General features: G+C 34.1%; 1 protein-coding gene across 4 annotated transcripts; it reads left to right on the top strand.

Annotated features, from left to right (window-relative positions):
* The first annotated feature begins 204 nt into the window (after positions 1 to 204).
* On the top strand, positions 205 to 10,021 carry LOC8274641 (5'-3' exoribonuclease 3). Of its 4 annotated transcripts, none has more exons than XM_015720273.3 (23): positions 206 to 850; positions 1,045 to 1,147; positions 1,264 to 1,340; positions 1,583 to 1,774; positions 1,939 to 2,058; positions 2,155 to 2,217; positions 2,378 to 2,527; positions 2,652 to 2,816; positions 3,783 to 3,860; positions 3,982 to 4,068; positions 4,690 to 5,001; positions 5,198 to 5,293; positions 5,797 to 5,892; positions 5,975 to 6,045; positions 6,252 to 6,380; positions 6,468 to 6,544; positions 6,630 to 6,670; positions 6,781 to 6,855; positions 7,004 to 7,161; positions 7,789 to 7,905; positions 8,085 to 8,160; positions 8,810 to 8,889; positions 9,051 to 10,021. In XM_015720273.3, the coding sequence occupies exons 1-23, from the start codon at positions 647 to 649 to the stop codon at positions 9,835 to 9,837; spliced, it is 3,354 nt and encodes a 1,117-aa protein (XP_015575759.1). In that variant the 5' UTR covers positions 206 to 646; the 3' UTR covers positions 9,838 to 10,021. The 4 variants fall into 4 exon arrangements, with proteins under 4 accessions (XP_048226766.1, XP_048226765.1, XP_015575759.1 ...); XM_002510468.4 differs by having other exon boundaries at positions 207 to 850; positions 7,801 to 7,905; XM_048370809.1 differs by having other exon boundaries at positions 205 to 850; positions 6,252 to 6,544; positions 7,801 to 7,905.
* Positions 10,022 to 15,074: the final 5,053 nt, after the last annotated feature.

The raw sequence follows: 15,074 nt of genomic DNA, 5'->3' as shown, positions 1-15,074 counted from the left end.
TAAAAGAATAAATTATATTAGAATATATAATATTTTAAAATAAATAGACATAAAAAGTTAATTATTTTTTAATTTAATAAGGAGAAACATAAAGCATTGTTAGAAATGCTGCAAAGATGGCACTTCTTTTTTAATAATTAAAAACAGCTATTCTAACATAATGTTAAAAAATCCTATAAGCGAGTAATTGGTCCGCGACGGGAGACCCTCACGGTCACCGCTCCTCCTCTCTTAGGAGACTGTACCCGAAACAGAAATCACTGGGCCAAAAATATCTTCAGCTCTTTACTAGTATTCCTAACTGGATATCCCAACCTAATTGATTCGTGACCTTTTTAACTCCCATAAAGACATAAACATCCCCCACATTTCCAGCACGAATAAATCCTTTCTCAAAACATCTAGGGGTACTTTTGTCCCCAAAATCTATTGCAAGCCCTAATTCGTTGTTTCCCTAACTAAACATCTAAATCCCTAATTCCAATATAACCACAAACGTAACTCCTTATTTGAGTTTCTCTTGCGCATATTCCCTCTAGGTAGGGCTAGGGTTTACTTGCCCGCTTTAAGTATTGTGCTCGATTCAATAAAATTGAGCGAGATTAGATAGATCCGCGAGGCTGCGAGCTCGAGCGAAGTATCAATAATGGGAGTTCCGGCGTTTTACCGGTGGTTAGCCGAGAAATATCCATTAGTAGTGGTGGATGCAATTGAAGAAGAACCAGTGGTCATCGATGGAGTTAAGATTCCAGTGGATGCGAGTAGGCCTAACCCTAACAACATCGAATACGATAATTTATATCTTGATATGAACGGGATTATTCACCCTTGCTTTCACCCCGAAGACAGAGTATGATTTATTTGAATTACGGTTTCTTTTTTACTTAATATCAGTTATTATAAGCTAACTTGTCTAATTGCTGAATTAGACTTATGGTATGATATTAGTGGTCGTGCACATTGTTATTTCTTTTAGCATTTCTGTTAAAAGTGACGTTGATGTTTTTAGCTACGGAATTTATTGATGTAAACTGTGTTATGCAGCCTTCACCAACTTCATTCGAGGAGGTATTCCAGTGCATGTTTGACTATATTGATAGACTTTTTGTGATGGTCAGACCTCGAAAGTTGCTATACATGGCAATTGGTATGTATTTCAATTTCACATACTTCTGTCTGCTGGAGAAGCATTTGTACATGGCATTTCAGCTTTTTTTTTTTTCTTTGTTTTGGAACTGATAATTTGAAAAATTAAAATGATAGACGGCGTTGCTCCTCGGGCTAAAATGAATCAGCAAAGATCCAGGCGTTTTAGAGCTGCTAAAGATAGAGAAGAGGCGGTATGTGCTTTTATGGATAATGTGTGGGTCCCTATACTGCTGTAGTGGTAAATTTAACAATTACAGGGTCTTATACTGTTTCCATGTATTTTGCTAATCGCAGCTGTAGGTTTCATCCATCATGTATTATGCAGGCTGCTTTCTGTTACATGTCTTTTCGTCATTGTTTTGGTCTATAATCTCCAAAGGGGGAATCAGATATTGCGTGAATGGTTATTGATTTTCACTCTTTGCTTTCACAGGCAGCTGAAGAAGAAAGGCTTAGACAGGAGTTTGAGAGGGAGGGCAGAAAGCTGCCTCCCAAGGAGTCATCACAAGTCTTTGATTCCAATATTATCACGCCTGGAACTGAATTTATGGCGGTTCTCTCAATTGCACTGCAGTATTACATTCATCTCAGACTAAATAATGATCCTGGATGGAAAAAAGTAAAGGTATCACTCATTACATGGTCTTCCTTTGTTTTTTCTTAGATGATGCTATGTGCTCTCGTGCAGTTTTTAGCTGTGCTTATTATGTGATTCTTTAAGTTAAAAGACTAGCTGGTGTTGGTAATGGAATAAATTTTGAGTTGTTGCTACATCTATCTTTTGTGAAGGTCATCCTTTCTGATGCAAATGTTCCTGGTGAAGGGGAACACAAGGTTATGTCATACATTCGTCTTCAGAGAAATCTTCCTGGTTATGATCCAAATACACGCCATTGCCTGTATGGTTTGGTATGCCTCTTCCTTCATTCTGATATTCTCCCTTTATTTTTGGCATGTTTCTTCTAAACTAATGTGTTTTGTTCCTTAACCTGGTGCTACTGATAGGATGCGGATTTGATTATGTTGGCATTGGCTACCCATGAAATCCACTTTTCAATTCTTAGAGAGGTTTGTAGCTGTCTATGTTCAGACGTATTTGTTCTCTTAACATCTTTAAACTACATGAATTGACTAATTCTTTTGTGTTCATCAAAATGAGTGGACATTATGATTCTCTTTATTAGCACTGGTACTGATACATCTGTTCTGTCTTACTGATATTGTTCAGATTGTCTTCACGCCTGGTCAACAAGACAAATGCTTTTTATGCGGTCAGATGGGTCATTTAGCAGCAGATTGTGAAGGAAAGGCTAAGAGGAAGGCTGGAGAATTTGATGAGAAAGGTGATGAGGGAGCTGTAGCAAAGAAACCTTACCAGGTGGGTTCTCTTCCGATTGTGTTTGGCTTGAACATCAATATATGCATGACAAAAGAATCTAATAGTTGGAGCTTCTTCCACCCCCCCCCCCCCCCCCCCCCCTCTTTCTTTTTTCTTGATGCAGTTTCTCAATATTTGGACTCTTAGAGAGTATCTGGAACTGGAGATGAGAATTCCAAATCCCCCATTCAAGATTGATTTTGAATGCATTGTGGATGATTTTATTTTCATGTGTTTCTTTGTTGGCAATGATTTTTTGCCACATATGCCGACTTTGGAGATTCGCGAGGTTTGTTAACATACTTTTATTTTGAAAAAATATATATTGATGAGGTGATGAGTATGTACTATTCACATAAGTTGAAGAATTGTTGTAATTAATCTTGGAGAAAAATAAATATTTTGGTATTGAAGGAAATTTAGTAGTTTGATCTAAAATTTAATCATTCTTTTGTTATTGTGTTCAGATCTGAACTTTGCTAATATCTGGGGATTTAATTAATTGCTATTGGGCAAATCTCTGTTGACTTGTAGATTTAAGCAGACATAAGTATGCTATCATAATTGATGTATGTTTTGATGTTATAAAAAAATTTGCAAATGCTTGTAAATCAAATTTTCTTTTTCACATTAATGCTGTTGATCACTTTGAATGTGACTTCATATATTGTATCCTTATACTTTTGAATGATTCAAAGTGCATGGCATTAAACACTGATATCTATGCCCGTAAAAGACAACAATAGTGTCAGATCTTCTATCGACATCATTATTCATATAGCCAGATTAAAAGACGGCAGTTCCTTATCTGAGCTCTTCCCTTTTCTTTTTGGATGGGTGGGTAGGAAGGGAGGGATTGGTGTTCCTATTGCATGCTTGATACTCTGTTGGTCTTTGGTAGGATTTGACCGTGGGCTCCTGCCATGTAAGTTAGCTATCACCAACTAAGAAGAGTAAAAAACTAGTGTTTCTGAAATCCCGATGCATGGTTAATATTCTGTAGCCATCTAATGTAACTCAATTGAAGACATTGTACTTAATATTTATTGACAAGTTTGAGCATGAAACTGCATTGTTTTTTGGCACTGCACTTTCAGAATCATCTGAGTTTTTTCTTGCTAGGTACTATTTGGTTTTCTCTTTTCCAAGGCTCCTCTTTGCTTTAGTTAATTGATTATAGGAGTACATATGGAACTTTTTCTTTGATAGCAAGTGAGTAAAAGAATCTTGTTTGAACTCTTGGATCTCTTTGCAGGGTGCAATCAACTTGCTTTTAGCAGTATATAAGAAGGAATTTACGGCAATGGGCGGGTATCTGACTGATGGATGCAAGGTTTGTATGTTTTCATATTATTTTAGTAACTACATAGAAAGGATCCTAATTACCTAATTGTTATGGTTTTTGGAAGATTTTTCTGACTTCTGATATTGTTTTTTGTTATTTCTTTTCTCAGCCAAATTTGAGCAAGGTGGAGCATTTTATTCAAGCAGTGGGGTCCTATGAGGATAAAATATTCCAGAAAAGAGCGCGCTTGCACCAGGTTAATTTTGTTTGTTCTTCATTTCTTCTAACATTTTGGATGTTCATTATGGACCTGTTTGGTATCGCTCTATGATACAAATATCTGGTTGTGAATTTCTTTTTTTCCGGTCAAAGAGACACCTCAAAAGTTGTTCTTGGTTAAAGAGGTTCTTCCAGTAAAAGAGAAGTTGTGTGCTACTACCTACTTAAGCTAGGATTTGATACCTTTTTCAGAAGCTGGTTTGACCTAAATAGGCACTGATCCACTTATCATTTCAAAAGAGGGGAGGGAGAGGGGTAACAGTTTAAATGTTGCATTGGTCTTGTGAGAAACATCTAGGGCACATGCAATTTTTCTCTCAGTAACTGTCCTAAGATTTGATAACCTGTGCTACATTTAATTGAGAACTTCCACATTCTCTGTGCTCTACAAAGAGCGGTGCTTTCACATTCTCTGTGACCTACAAAGAGAAACAGTAGCATTATTTTTTTCTCTGTAGGAGTAAATAATTATCTATTTAAGCAGTGAAACATAATATTTAAAGTTGACAGCCTTGTTCTATATAATATTTCTCGGAGTCGTTGTGCTGCACTCTCTAGTACTTCTAACTAATAATTCTGTTCTGTTTATGTATTGCAGCGGCAGTCAGAAAGGATCAAGCGAGAAAAGGCACAGTCAAGGTCAAGAAGGGGAGATGATGCACAGCCACAAGTTCAACCAGAGTCTTTGGTTCCAGTTGCTCGATTTCATGGTTCTCGTCTTGCCTCAGCTCCTTCACCTTCACCATTTCAGCACAGTTTAGAGGCTGCAGACCTTGATGTTAGAAGCGCACATTTTTCTGCACTCGATGGTAAAGGATCTTCTGTTCAGGCCCATAAAGTGGCGCGTTTGTCTTCATCAGCTAGTGTTGGTGCTGCCATTGTTGAAGCAGAGAATAGTCTGGAAATAGAAGTATGTTTTCCTGCTTCAGGAGGCACTTTAATGTAATTCTGACTCCTTCAGCCATTCTTTAGGACTCATATTCTATGGGCTAGCCTTTGATTTGGTATGAGCCTTACTGGCGAGGAGTTAAGGATTAATTTATTGTACATGTTAACTTGGCTTACAATTTCAGTTATTCTGATGCTACTTTTTCCCCTCATTTTAGGTACATGAAAACAAAGACGAATTGAAAGCTAAGCTTAAGGAGATACTTCGTGAGAAGTCTGATGCTTTTAACTCTAAAAATCCGGAGGAAGACAAGGTCTTTACTTGCTAGAATTGTGTTGTTTATCTATCTGAAATGCTAAATTTGTCTTTATTTTCTCTATTATGCTCTCAAATTTCTTAAGACGAGAACTAGTGAGGTTTACATGTCCATTTGAAGTTCTGTTTGCTCTTTTATTTCCTCTAAATTTCTTTTCCTATGAAAATTGACACAATATGCATGTTCCACGGCAGAAATTCATCTGCATTATTGCTTTTGTTCTTATGTTAATTCTGCTTTTTGCTGGTGTATTTAATTTTGACTTTTATCTTTTTTGTTGGTACCTTGTCATTTTTGTATGTATTGTGCATCCTAATGATACTGAAAATTGGATAGAGATAAATAAATTTTGCGCTGCAACATTCATGTTGCCGTCAATTGTTCTCCCTTTATATGTCTTTACATGAATATGCATTAGTCTGTCACCAAATATCCTCTTTTGACTCCCTCTTTTTGGGCTATAATCAGTTATTTGGGAAATATCTTTGTTCTTTTATCAGATTAGATTGGGAGATCCAGGATGGAAGGAAAGGTATTATGAAGAGAAGTTCTCTGGAAAAACTCCTGAGGAACTTGAAGACATACGAAGGGATGTTGTAAGTTGGATGAACTTGTATTATTGTTGATATTGAATGTCTTTAAATGATAAACTTATCTATTAGACCATCTATTCTGTAGGTTCTGCGGTACACTGAAGGACTATGTTGGGTCATGCACTATTACTATGAAGGAGTTTGTTCTTGGCAGTGGTGAGCACATTCATTCCTTATTATATTCTTTGTTTATGAATTTTACTACTCCAGACACCAAAGCTGACCTCATATTTCAGTCTCTTACAGTCCCAACTTAAAAAGCCCTCTTGCTAGCATTGGTGGTTCGGGTTGTTATATTTCTGCTACATTGTGCATTCTGATGTGAATCTTTAGTTGGTGGATTAATGAATTCTTTGTTTTAGGTTTTACCCCTATCATTATGCGCCCTTTGCTTCTGATCTCAAACATCTGGGTCAGTTGGACATTAAGTTTGAACTGGGTTCTCCATTCAAGCCATTCAATCAGCTTCTTGGGGTTTTTCCTGCTGCAAGGTGCCCGAGCTGTTTACTTTTCTTGTGTTATCTCTCTCTTAAAGAAGAAACTAAATGTAGGTTTTTTTTTTTTTTTTTTTTTTGCAGTTCCCATGCTCTTCCTGTGCATTATAGAAAATTGATGAGTGATCCGAATTCACCTATTATTGATTTTTACCCTACTGGTATGCATTTTTTGGATGAGAGTTATTGATTTTTTAGTTTTCCCTGTATTTTTGTATAATAAGTTGCCTTCTTGAACTTCTTCAGATTTTGAAGTGGACATGAATGGGAAGCGTTATGCATGGCAGGTGAGGTTACTTTGTTGCAGAATTCATTTATTCTCACTGACAATTGTGCTAGAGATGATTTCTTATTCATGTGACTTTGTTTGCATTTTCTGTTTTTCCCTACTCCCTAGGGTATTGCAAAGTTGCCCTTTATTGATGAAGTTCGTCTTCTTGCGGAGGTCAAAAAGATTGAACACACACTAACGGTATAGCTATTGATTCAAGTCATCGTATGATGTGTGATCTGCTATTTTTTATTTCTCTCATTGTCTCTCTTGTCTCTTTAGATGTGGGTTTGTGTTGGTTTTATCTGCTCATGTCAGGAAGTGAACTGAATATGGCAATATTTTGCAGGAGGAGGAAGCAAGGAGAAACAGTGCGATGTTTGACATGCTTTTTGTGTTATCATCTCACTCTCTTGCTGAGAGTATATATTTACTTGATAATAACTGTAAACAATTAACAGACAGAGAAAGGGTTGAAGTTAAGGAACGTATTAATCCTGAGTTGAGGTTTGTATTGCAATGCTTACAATATGATTTACTCCATTTACTGTGATCTAAATTTATGAGATTCTAAGCTTCCTTTATTTCCATTTCAAGAAATTTATTTTCCGAGTATGGATTGGAGTTGCTGGTTACCGATCCTTTTTAGCATATTTGATATTCTTATTTTTATTATTTGTATTTGCTAAACATTGTGTTTTATTAAAATCCAATTTGGTAATCATTTCATTTACAGATGAATTTCCAGTTTTTGGTATGTAACAAGCATAGAATATTTTGGCATTTTCATTGCTTCAAATGGCTGTTGAAGTTAAATGATGCTTCAAAGTTCATGTGATGAATCCTTGCTGCTTGTCAATGTTGAGATGCTATTTTATTTCAGTATATTATGAAATTATCTTTTATAGGGGCTTCACATATCAATTTCACACATACAGTCATACACATTATATCATAAACTAGTGCTTTCATTCTGAATGCAAGTCATAAGGCATTGGGTCTGAAACAGTATTGTTATTCTTATTACAAGCTTTGCTGATGAACTTTGATCCCTAAGTTTTTTGTATTACTTTGGTGTTTTCAGATGAGCTACAAATTTCAAATTTATTTTATCTATTTTCTGATTCTATTTAGGGCTACATGCAGTGATGGGATGAATGGTTATATATCTCCATGTTCTGGAGATACCCACCCTCCTATATTCAGGTCTCCAGTTGCTGGCATGGAAGACATTTTGGACAATGGAGTCATGTGAGTTTTCTAAGTGTTGTTTTTATTCATTTATTATAGACTAGATACTTAATAAATTGAAGGTTATAGACTTGATTTGTATCTGAGCTATTCAAATTTATTAGAGCTCTTGCAAGTATTTAAGTGCTAAGATATGCTATAATTGTTAATTTTATATCGTTTAATGTTTGGCTATTCAGATGTGCTATATACAGACTTCCGGACCCACATAAACATGTAACTCGGCCACCTGCTGGTGTTATATTCCCAAAGAAGGTATGTGATAGCTGCTGATGCTCAAGTTTTCTCAAAGAGTACTTTCTTTATCTGATTTTTCGTTTGTTTGCTTTGTGCATGAATAAAGCTTTCTATATAACTTGTGTTTCTTGAATTTTCATCTATTAATTGGTATCTCGTGCCCTGGCTCTTAAGAAAAAAACTTTCAAAATATGGATCTTTGTTTTTCTTGCATCTTCTTTGCCCCTCATATATATATATATACTCTTTGGAATATATGTTAATGATCTATTATGTAGACATCTAAATTAAGTCTTGAGTCAATATATGATCATTAAGCAGCTGATTCAGACAGTCCCATAAAAAATTGCAGCATATGGTTAAATTTCGCACTTGGGCAAAACTTCTTGAATTTGTGATGTGGAATGTGGGCTTAGTTGAAATCTGTTGTTTTTTCTGAATGAAAGATCAGCTGTGAAATTGCACTTACTTGATTTGTTTGAGGAATATTTTTCAACTAGTGATACATGTTTTGTCTTCTTGTTTCTCATTCTGATTCCTCTGCTGGTAGACATAATTGGCAGATCTGCTTTCTGGCTACTATATTGAATTCATGTAACTTGTCAGATGATGCATATCGAACTCAACGGCTACTGTATTGATTAATATGCTATTGCTTTTCTTGTAGATCGTGAATGTTGTAGATCTGAAGCCTGATCCTGTTTTATGGCATGAAGACTCTGGGCGGAAGCCTTGGGAAAGTGATAGGTATGCTTTATTTTGACTGCGACTTGGAATGTCAATGAATAGCTGTTTATTGTTTTATCAACCGATCTGTTTGCATGTGCACTTATGCTACAAAGATTAGCTATCTGTTTGCATGTGCACTTATGTTTGTTGAGAAGTGAAACTATGGCTTTTCTTTTCAGGCGAAATCCCCCTGGAACCATCTCTGGTCGTCAGCTTGGGGAGGCATCACATCGACTTGTCGTTAATAGTTTGCAAATGAAGGTTGACCATAATGGGTATGCCAATCATTTGCATGCTCCAATACCACCTTATGCAGCGACTGCTCATGTCCCAGTGCACAGTTCTTACGCAAATGGATCGCATGATCCAAGACGAGATAGAACGGGGCAACCCAGAATGGATTATTCTCATGCAGGTCAAAATAGATTTTTCAATCCTACTCAATATAATAACAACCATGGTTATGGTCAATCCTATGCATCTCCGGGTAATGCCCATTTCAGTGGGTCTCGGCCCCAGTATGAAAGAGAGAACCGATCAAATGGACAGCATTCAAGACAGGTGTACCTCCAGCCAGAATTTCATCAGAATGGACCACGGTACCTGCATGGTTCCATGGCAGGGACGTCTGAATCCTATGCTTATCAAGATGATTACGATGGCTACCAGAGCCATCAACCACCTAGAGATGCTAGTCATCAACAATGGGGTAATGGGCTGCCCCCACCAGTTAATCTGAACTTTCCCAGAGGATATGATCAGAGTCAACAAAGGGGCAATAGATATTCTGTTCTAGAAACGAGAGGAAGTAGGAACCCTCAATTACCTGGTGCCAGTGGGCTAGATAGGAGGCCGCCACCCCAGCCACCACATGGTGGGGCAAATAGGAGGCCACAGTATCCACCGCATGGTGGAGCAAATAGGAGGCCACAGCAACCACCACCACCTGGGTATGGACGCCGATAGGATTATTTCGTGTCATAGTAAAATACCTGGATTTCTGTACAACAGTTTTTAATGCTTCATCCATTTTTCATTTCATTAGTGATAAGGTTTCGAGTTGTTGCCATTTGTATTTTTCAATTGTGTTGTTTCTTGTTGTAATTGGCAGGAGCTGAAATTTCGTAATAAGCAGTGGCGAGCTTATTCATTTTTTTTTTTTCCAGAAAATATAAATCCTATTGTAGCAGAGGAATATCTAGGGATGGTAATGGGGTAGTAATGGGAATGAGATGGACGGACTTCTGTGATTTTCATTTCCACTTGCGGTGGGATAAATAGGGCTTAAGCTTGGGGTCGGGTTGGGTTATTGTTTCTTTTTTAAATAATTTTAGAAATCTACAGTTTATATATTTTCATAAAATGCTATATAGATTTTGTATTAGTTAGTATTTTTGAAAATTAATAAAACTGAATACTCAATAATATATATTTTTTAAAGAAAATATTTTAATGTAATATAAATAATATATATTACATTTTTTAAAAATTGAGGCGGAAATCATGATAGGACAACTGAATCTTATCTCAATTTAACTACTATAGGGCAGAAATTCGTCATCAAATTCTCGGGAAGTTAATTTATCTTCCCCTGGTTTACTAATGATTGGGTTCTAAGACACCAGTGATCTCTGCTGGTATAGGCTGTGCAACTCCGATGGATAAATAAACAAAAACATGATCGCGAAAAGACACATAATTTAAGAATTTAGTTGGATCTAATGAACCTCACGTGTTCACAGGCTCACAGCTTGGATTGGTCGGCTAGTGGGATTAATTCAGGACTCTTTCTCTCACTCGCACACACTAAACTGTTGGACAGGCTGAAAGTTTTTCACATCTTGCATTCTGGTAATCTCTGTTAAATTATGCCTAAAGGAAAGGTATTTGCTTATTGATGTTGAATAATTTTAAATAACAACACTCCATTGCTTATCAAAGTACATTATTTCCTATAGACAAAATCGATGAATAAATCTTAGAGCCTATTTCAGAAAGATTGTAATGAAGAAATATTGAGTTGTAATACATTAAAAAAAAAGGTTTTGTTATTAATATCATTTCTTTTAATTTATAATAAGGGTAATTTCAATTTTTATCCAAGTTAGAATGCACATCTCAACATGATGATTTCAATTCTCATTTAAATCAAAATATATAGCTAAATTGTTTTTTTTTTCTTTTGCCTAGTGCAAACAAAGTTGATTTTAAATTGTTGTATTTTTAGTTTGCAGATGGTCACTCTACTCCAAAATTTAGCTCGATCAATGTACCACTTGTATATTTAATTGATAAGATAAATTAGTCTATGTTCCAACTTCAAATAGTGGGACGCCTTTACCAAAATTTTGTTGATTTTGTTAAAATATTTTGATCTATTAACTTCAAGGATTAGATATGTTTCTTGTTTCAGGTACACAGAAAATTCATTAGGTATAGACATTGATAAATAATTCATTCATTTATAACAAAAATCATAAAGAAGAGAATGGCCGCAGTCTCGTCCAAAGTCTGAAACGAGGACAAAGTTTGTCTACAGCAACTTGTAAAAGGCACCAAGAATTTGATAATGATTCAAAACACTAAATCAAAAAAAGTGTAGGCAATCCTCATGGCCTCTGTTCAGACTATTTTATTAGTGTCTACTTTTCTATTAAAGACTGGGTTTTTAGGCCAAAAATTAAAATAGTTCTAAATATGGATTACAATTTTACATTCCCACCAGCTTTTGCTTCATTCCATCAATAAGATAATCTAAAGGCAACAGCCTATCTTATACTTGAATTTGGAAGGAAATTCAGCGGCATAACTTCGGGATACGATCATCATTGGACCACAATAATGTGATTTAGAAGGAACTCATTGGGATACTCTTTTTATTGATTTTTCTGATAGTATATGGTAGAATATTGACAAGCAGTATCTTTATTTTCTTCTTAATGAGAAAAATCACTTGATGGAGCCTGCAGCAAACTCGAGTGGAAGAGCTTAAGCAGCAATTTCTGAAGAGAATAATTTGAAGTTAAGCAAATGATCACCCAGTTATTGTGTAGGATGATACCTCACTTATAGAAATTAATTTGTAGGAAGCTACTGTTCATACCCGTAAGGGCTGATATCAAATTACTTTGTTATTAGAGTGGCCGATTAAATAGCTTTAGCTATTTTATTAAATGTTTTATTTGGATTTATAACCTTTTATATATTGTTATAGGACGTTATAAATAATGAAATATCAGTTTTCATTGTTAAAGAAAAAAATACATAAGCATCAACTTAGGGGCTAACAGAGGTTGAAGAAGATCCCAAACCCTAACCCCTTATTGTAGAATTATTTATTACATCCCACGACCCACAAATTGAAAACAAAAAAAATTATTAGATGACACGTGGTCACGCTTTATATCTGGTCATACAATTCGGTGATTGACATTTTATGCATTCTTTATAGTTTGCTATTATATATAAAACACCAAAATCTGACTTGCCAACCCATCAAAGTTTATATGAATCTTATTTACGCTCATTATAAAACACCATACAAATTCCAAAAAGATTGTCATTTGGGTCTTCCTTTCTATTAAAACAATCCGAATGAATTATGTCATTAATTTTAATTAAAGAATTAATGGTTAGGTTTTTCCTTGTTCAACCTTCCAAAAGATCAAGCCCCTTTTTGGAGATGTGGTGTTTCCTAAACCACATTTATCAAGCACCAAAAGCTGCATATAAATAGCTAATTTATTATCATTACAAGTATTATATATCTATATTGTGAATAAAAATAAGGAAATACTACTAGTCACAAAGTGGATTAGATTGAAATTTAAAAATTGGTTGAGTGACATGTTGTATATGTAGAGACAGGTAGCTGGGTGTGATGGTGTTTATATCATATATGCACGGCTGGTGGCTGCAATTGCCAAGGAGATTGAATACTTTACTGAAAGGGAGAGAGTAATTAATGGAAGGACTAAAATGAAAAGAAAAAGAAAGTTTAAAATTAGACAAATAAAAATGTTCTTACTGTATGATGGACCCATCATCTTTAAAAATAAAAGAGTAGCACCTGAAATTAAATTATAGAAGAAAATAGGAAGTGCATGGCAACAACCAACCAGAGTTGTTGATTTCAATAATAATAACTGTTTTTCTCTTTCTTTTTTATTTACTACGAATAATAGATTTTCATGTTAACTAATTTAATTCAAAGCTTTTAGATGCATTGACTCATACTGCTGCCTCTATTAGTCAACGATATCTTAATCCATTTTTGTTGAATAGTTTTGTTGTTTAATGTTTTAAAATCCAAATTTAAAAGAAAATAATTAAAAAAAAAAAAAAAGAGGTTATCATTTGAAATGATGCAACTGGATTTCAGTTTTCATTTTATTAAACTACCATTAATTGATCCGGCCGAATGCTACATAGGGAAAACATAAATCTAATAAAATATTACTATGAACTATGATAATGAAATGACCACCATTAGTTAAGATTTTTATTTTACTTCTTTTATCTTTCATATATATGTTGAAGTTTAACATAATCTATATCTTTTTGTGCAAATTATGATATTTAAGTTTAGATTTTAAGCACAAAATATATTTAAAAATTAAAGCTGATGTAATCCAACGGCTAATTAACTAAGACATCAATTGGCTGATTAATTTATTTGGTCCGTTTGGTTTCAGTTTCAAAATTTTATTAATTTGGATAAAAAATGTGCATGTATAATTCTGTTAATCGACTATTTTCACAATTTTATTAAATTATTTACTATAATTTGGTTTAGAAATGCCGATGCGTTACATGGTATAAAATATAGAAATATATAATTAAAGTAAAGAAATGAAGATTAAATTTTGGGACTTATTTTAAGAGATGTTGAATGAGTAAGCTTGATAGTCAAAGTATGCCTCGTGAATAAAACATAAACAAATGAAAGTAAGAGGTAACAAATTATATTGAAATAGTTAAACAAGATTATCTCTGTTCCACGATTCATGGTTTCTTAATTTTGATTTTTCACACAGCAGCAAAAGGTGAATGGTCGGCTTCTTTCTTTGTAACGTTTTCGTGTGCTTCCCATCAACTTTGACAGAAACCCACTAAATAATTAAATTAATATTATAAAAATGTAATGACTAGATGCATCTTTAACATTAATTTAGATACCCACATATTATTTAAACCCATTTTTTGTAGACCTCATTTCAAGCTGCCGTTGGATATTTTAATTTAATAATCTATTTCTTACTTAAAGCAGCTTTCTTTCTTTTTTTGAAATAATTATATAAAGTACCTTTCAAAAATTCCAAAAAATAAAAAGCAATTTTGGCTTATCACAGTTTTAAAAAAAAATATATTAAAAAATTTCGTAAACATTATTTAAACTGATATTCACAATTGAGACATTTCATTCTCTTCGTGTACCCTAATCATCCAGCCACCGGACCTAGGCTTAGGTGGCAAACGGAAAATCAATTTGTACTCATGGGTCTCTATATAATATTCAAAACTACAAGTTTAAAAGATCTCTTATTCTACAAAAAGAAAATATCATAACCCTATTCTGGACGGGGGATATTATTATTATTAAGCAGTATTGAAGGTAGAGTTAAGTAGTATCAGTTATGGAAGTTATCATTGATCATTAAGCACTAATAATCTAGAATTCAACTATCTCATCAAAGGTCAGGGACGTTGCCCCCACTGTCCACAGAAGTTACTCTTAACTTATGTGTTGCTGAAAAGATTATTTGCTATTAATGATTTATATTTGCCCCCACACATTTTAAAGTTTTTTGTCTAATAAATTGAATTTGTCCCCACATTTTTAAACTGCTTAGTAATTTTATATATTGGCTCAAAATTAATTAATTATTTAGTATTTTATAAATTAAATTAATTAGATGTTTAAATTAGAATATAGTAAAGAAATTTGTATAAATATTTATTTGGCTTGGTATTAATTTTTTAGCGTAATGCTTTATATGAAATTATTAACTTAATATAATGGACTCATACATAAATATAAGTTCAGTTTTAGATTTTTTATTTTATTTTTCTAAGGTCAATTACACCCTTTTGAGCATAGTTTTTCCTATTATTATCGCTAAAAGAAATTATTGAACGAAATTGTAATTAGTCTTTTATTTATTTAAATTATATTATACTTTTTTTTGGAAAAAAAGGGTTAT

This window comes from Ricinus communis, chromosome 2 (genome assembly GCF_019578655.1).
Source record: "Ricinus communis isolate WT05 ecotype wild-type chromosome 2, ASM1957865v1, whole genome shotgun sequence".
NCBI lineage: Eukaryota > Viridiplantae > Streptophyta > Magnoliopsida > Malpighiales > Euphorbiaceae > Ricinus > Ricinus communis.
This window is presented reverse-complemented; position numbering and strand designations above follow the sequence as displayed.

Bases quoted from the DNA above. Each gene is read 5' to 3' on its own strand.
- LOC8274641 (XM_048370808.1), top strand. From the start codon at position 647: ATGGGAGTTCCGGCGTTTTACCGGTGGTTAGCCGAGAAATATCCATTA. The intron at 6,671-6,780 runs GTGAGGTTACTT...CCTACTCCCTAG, and splicing joins GGAAGCGTTATGCATGGCAG to GGTATTGCAAAGTTGCCCTT. The intron at 7,162-7,788 runs GTTTGTATTGCA...GATTCTATTTAG, and splicing joins CGTATTAATCCTGAGTTGAG to GGCTACATGCAGTGATGGGA.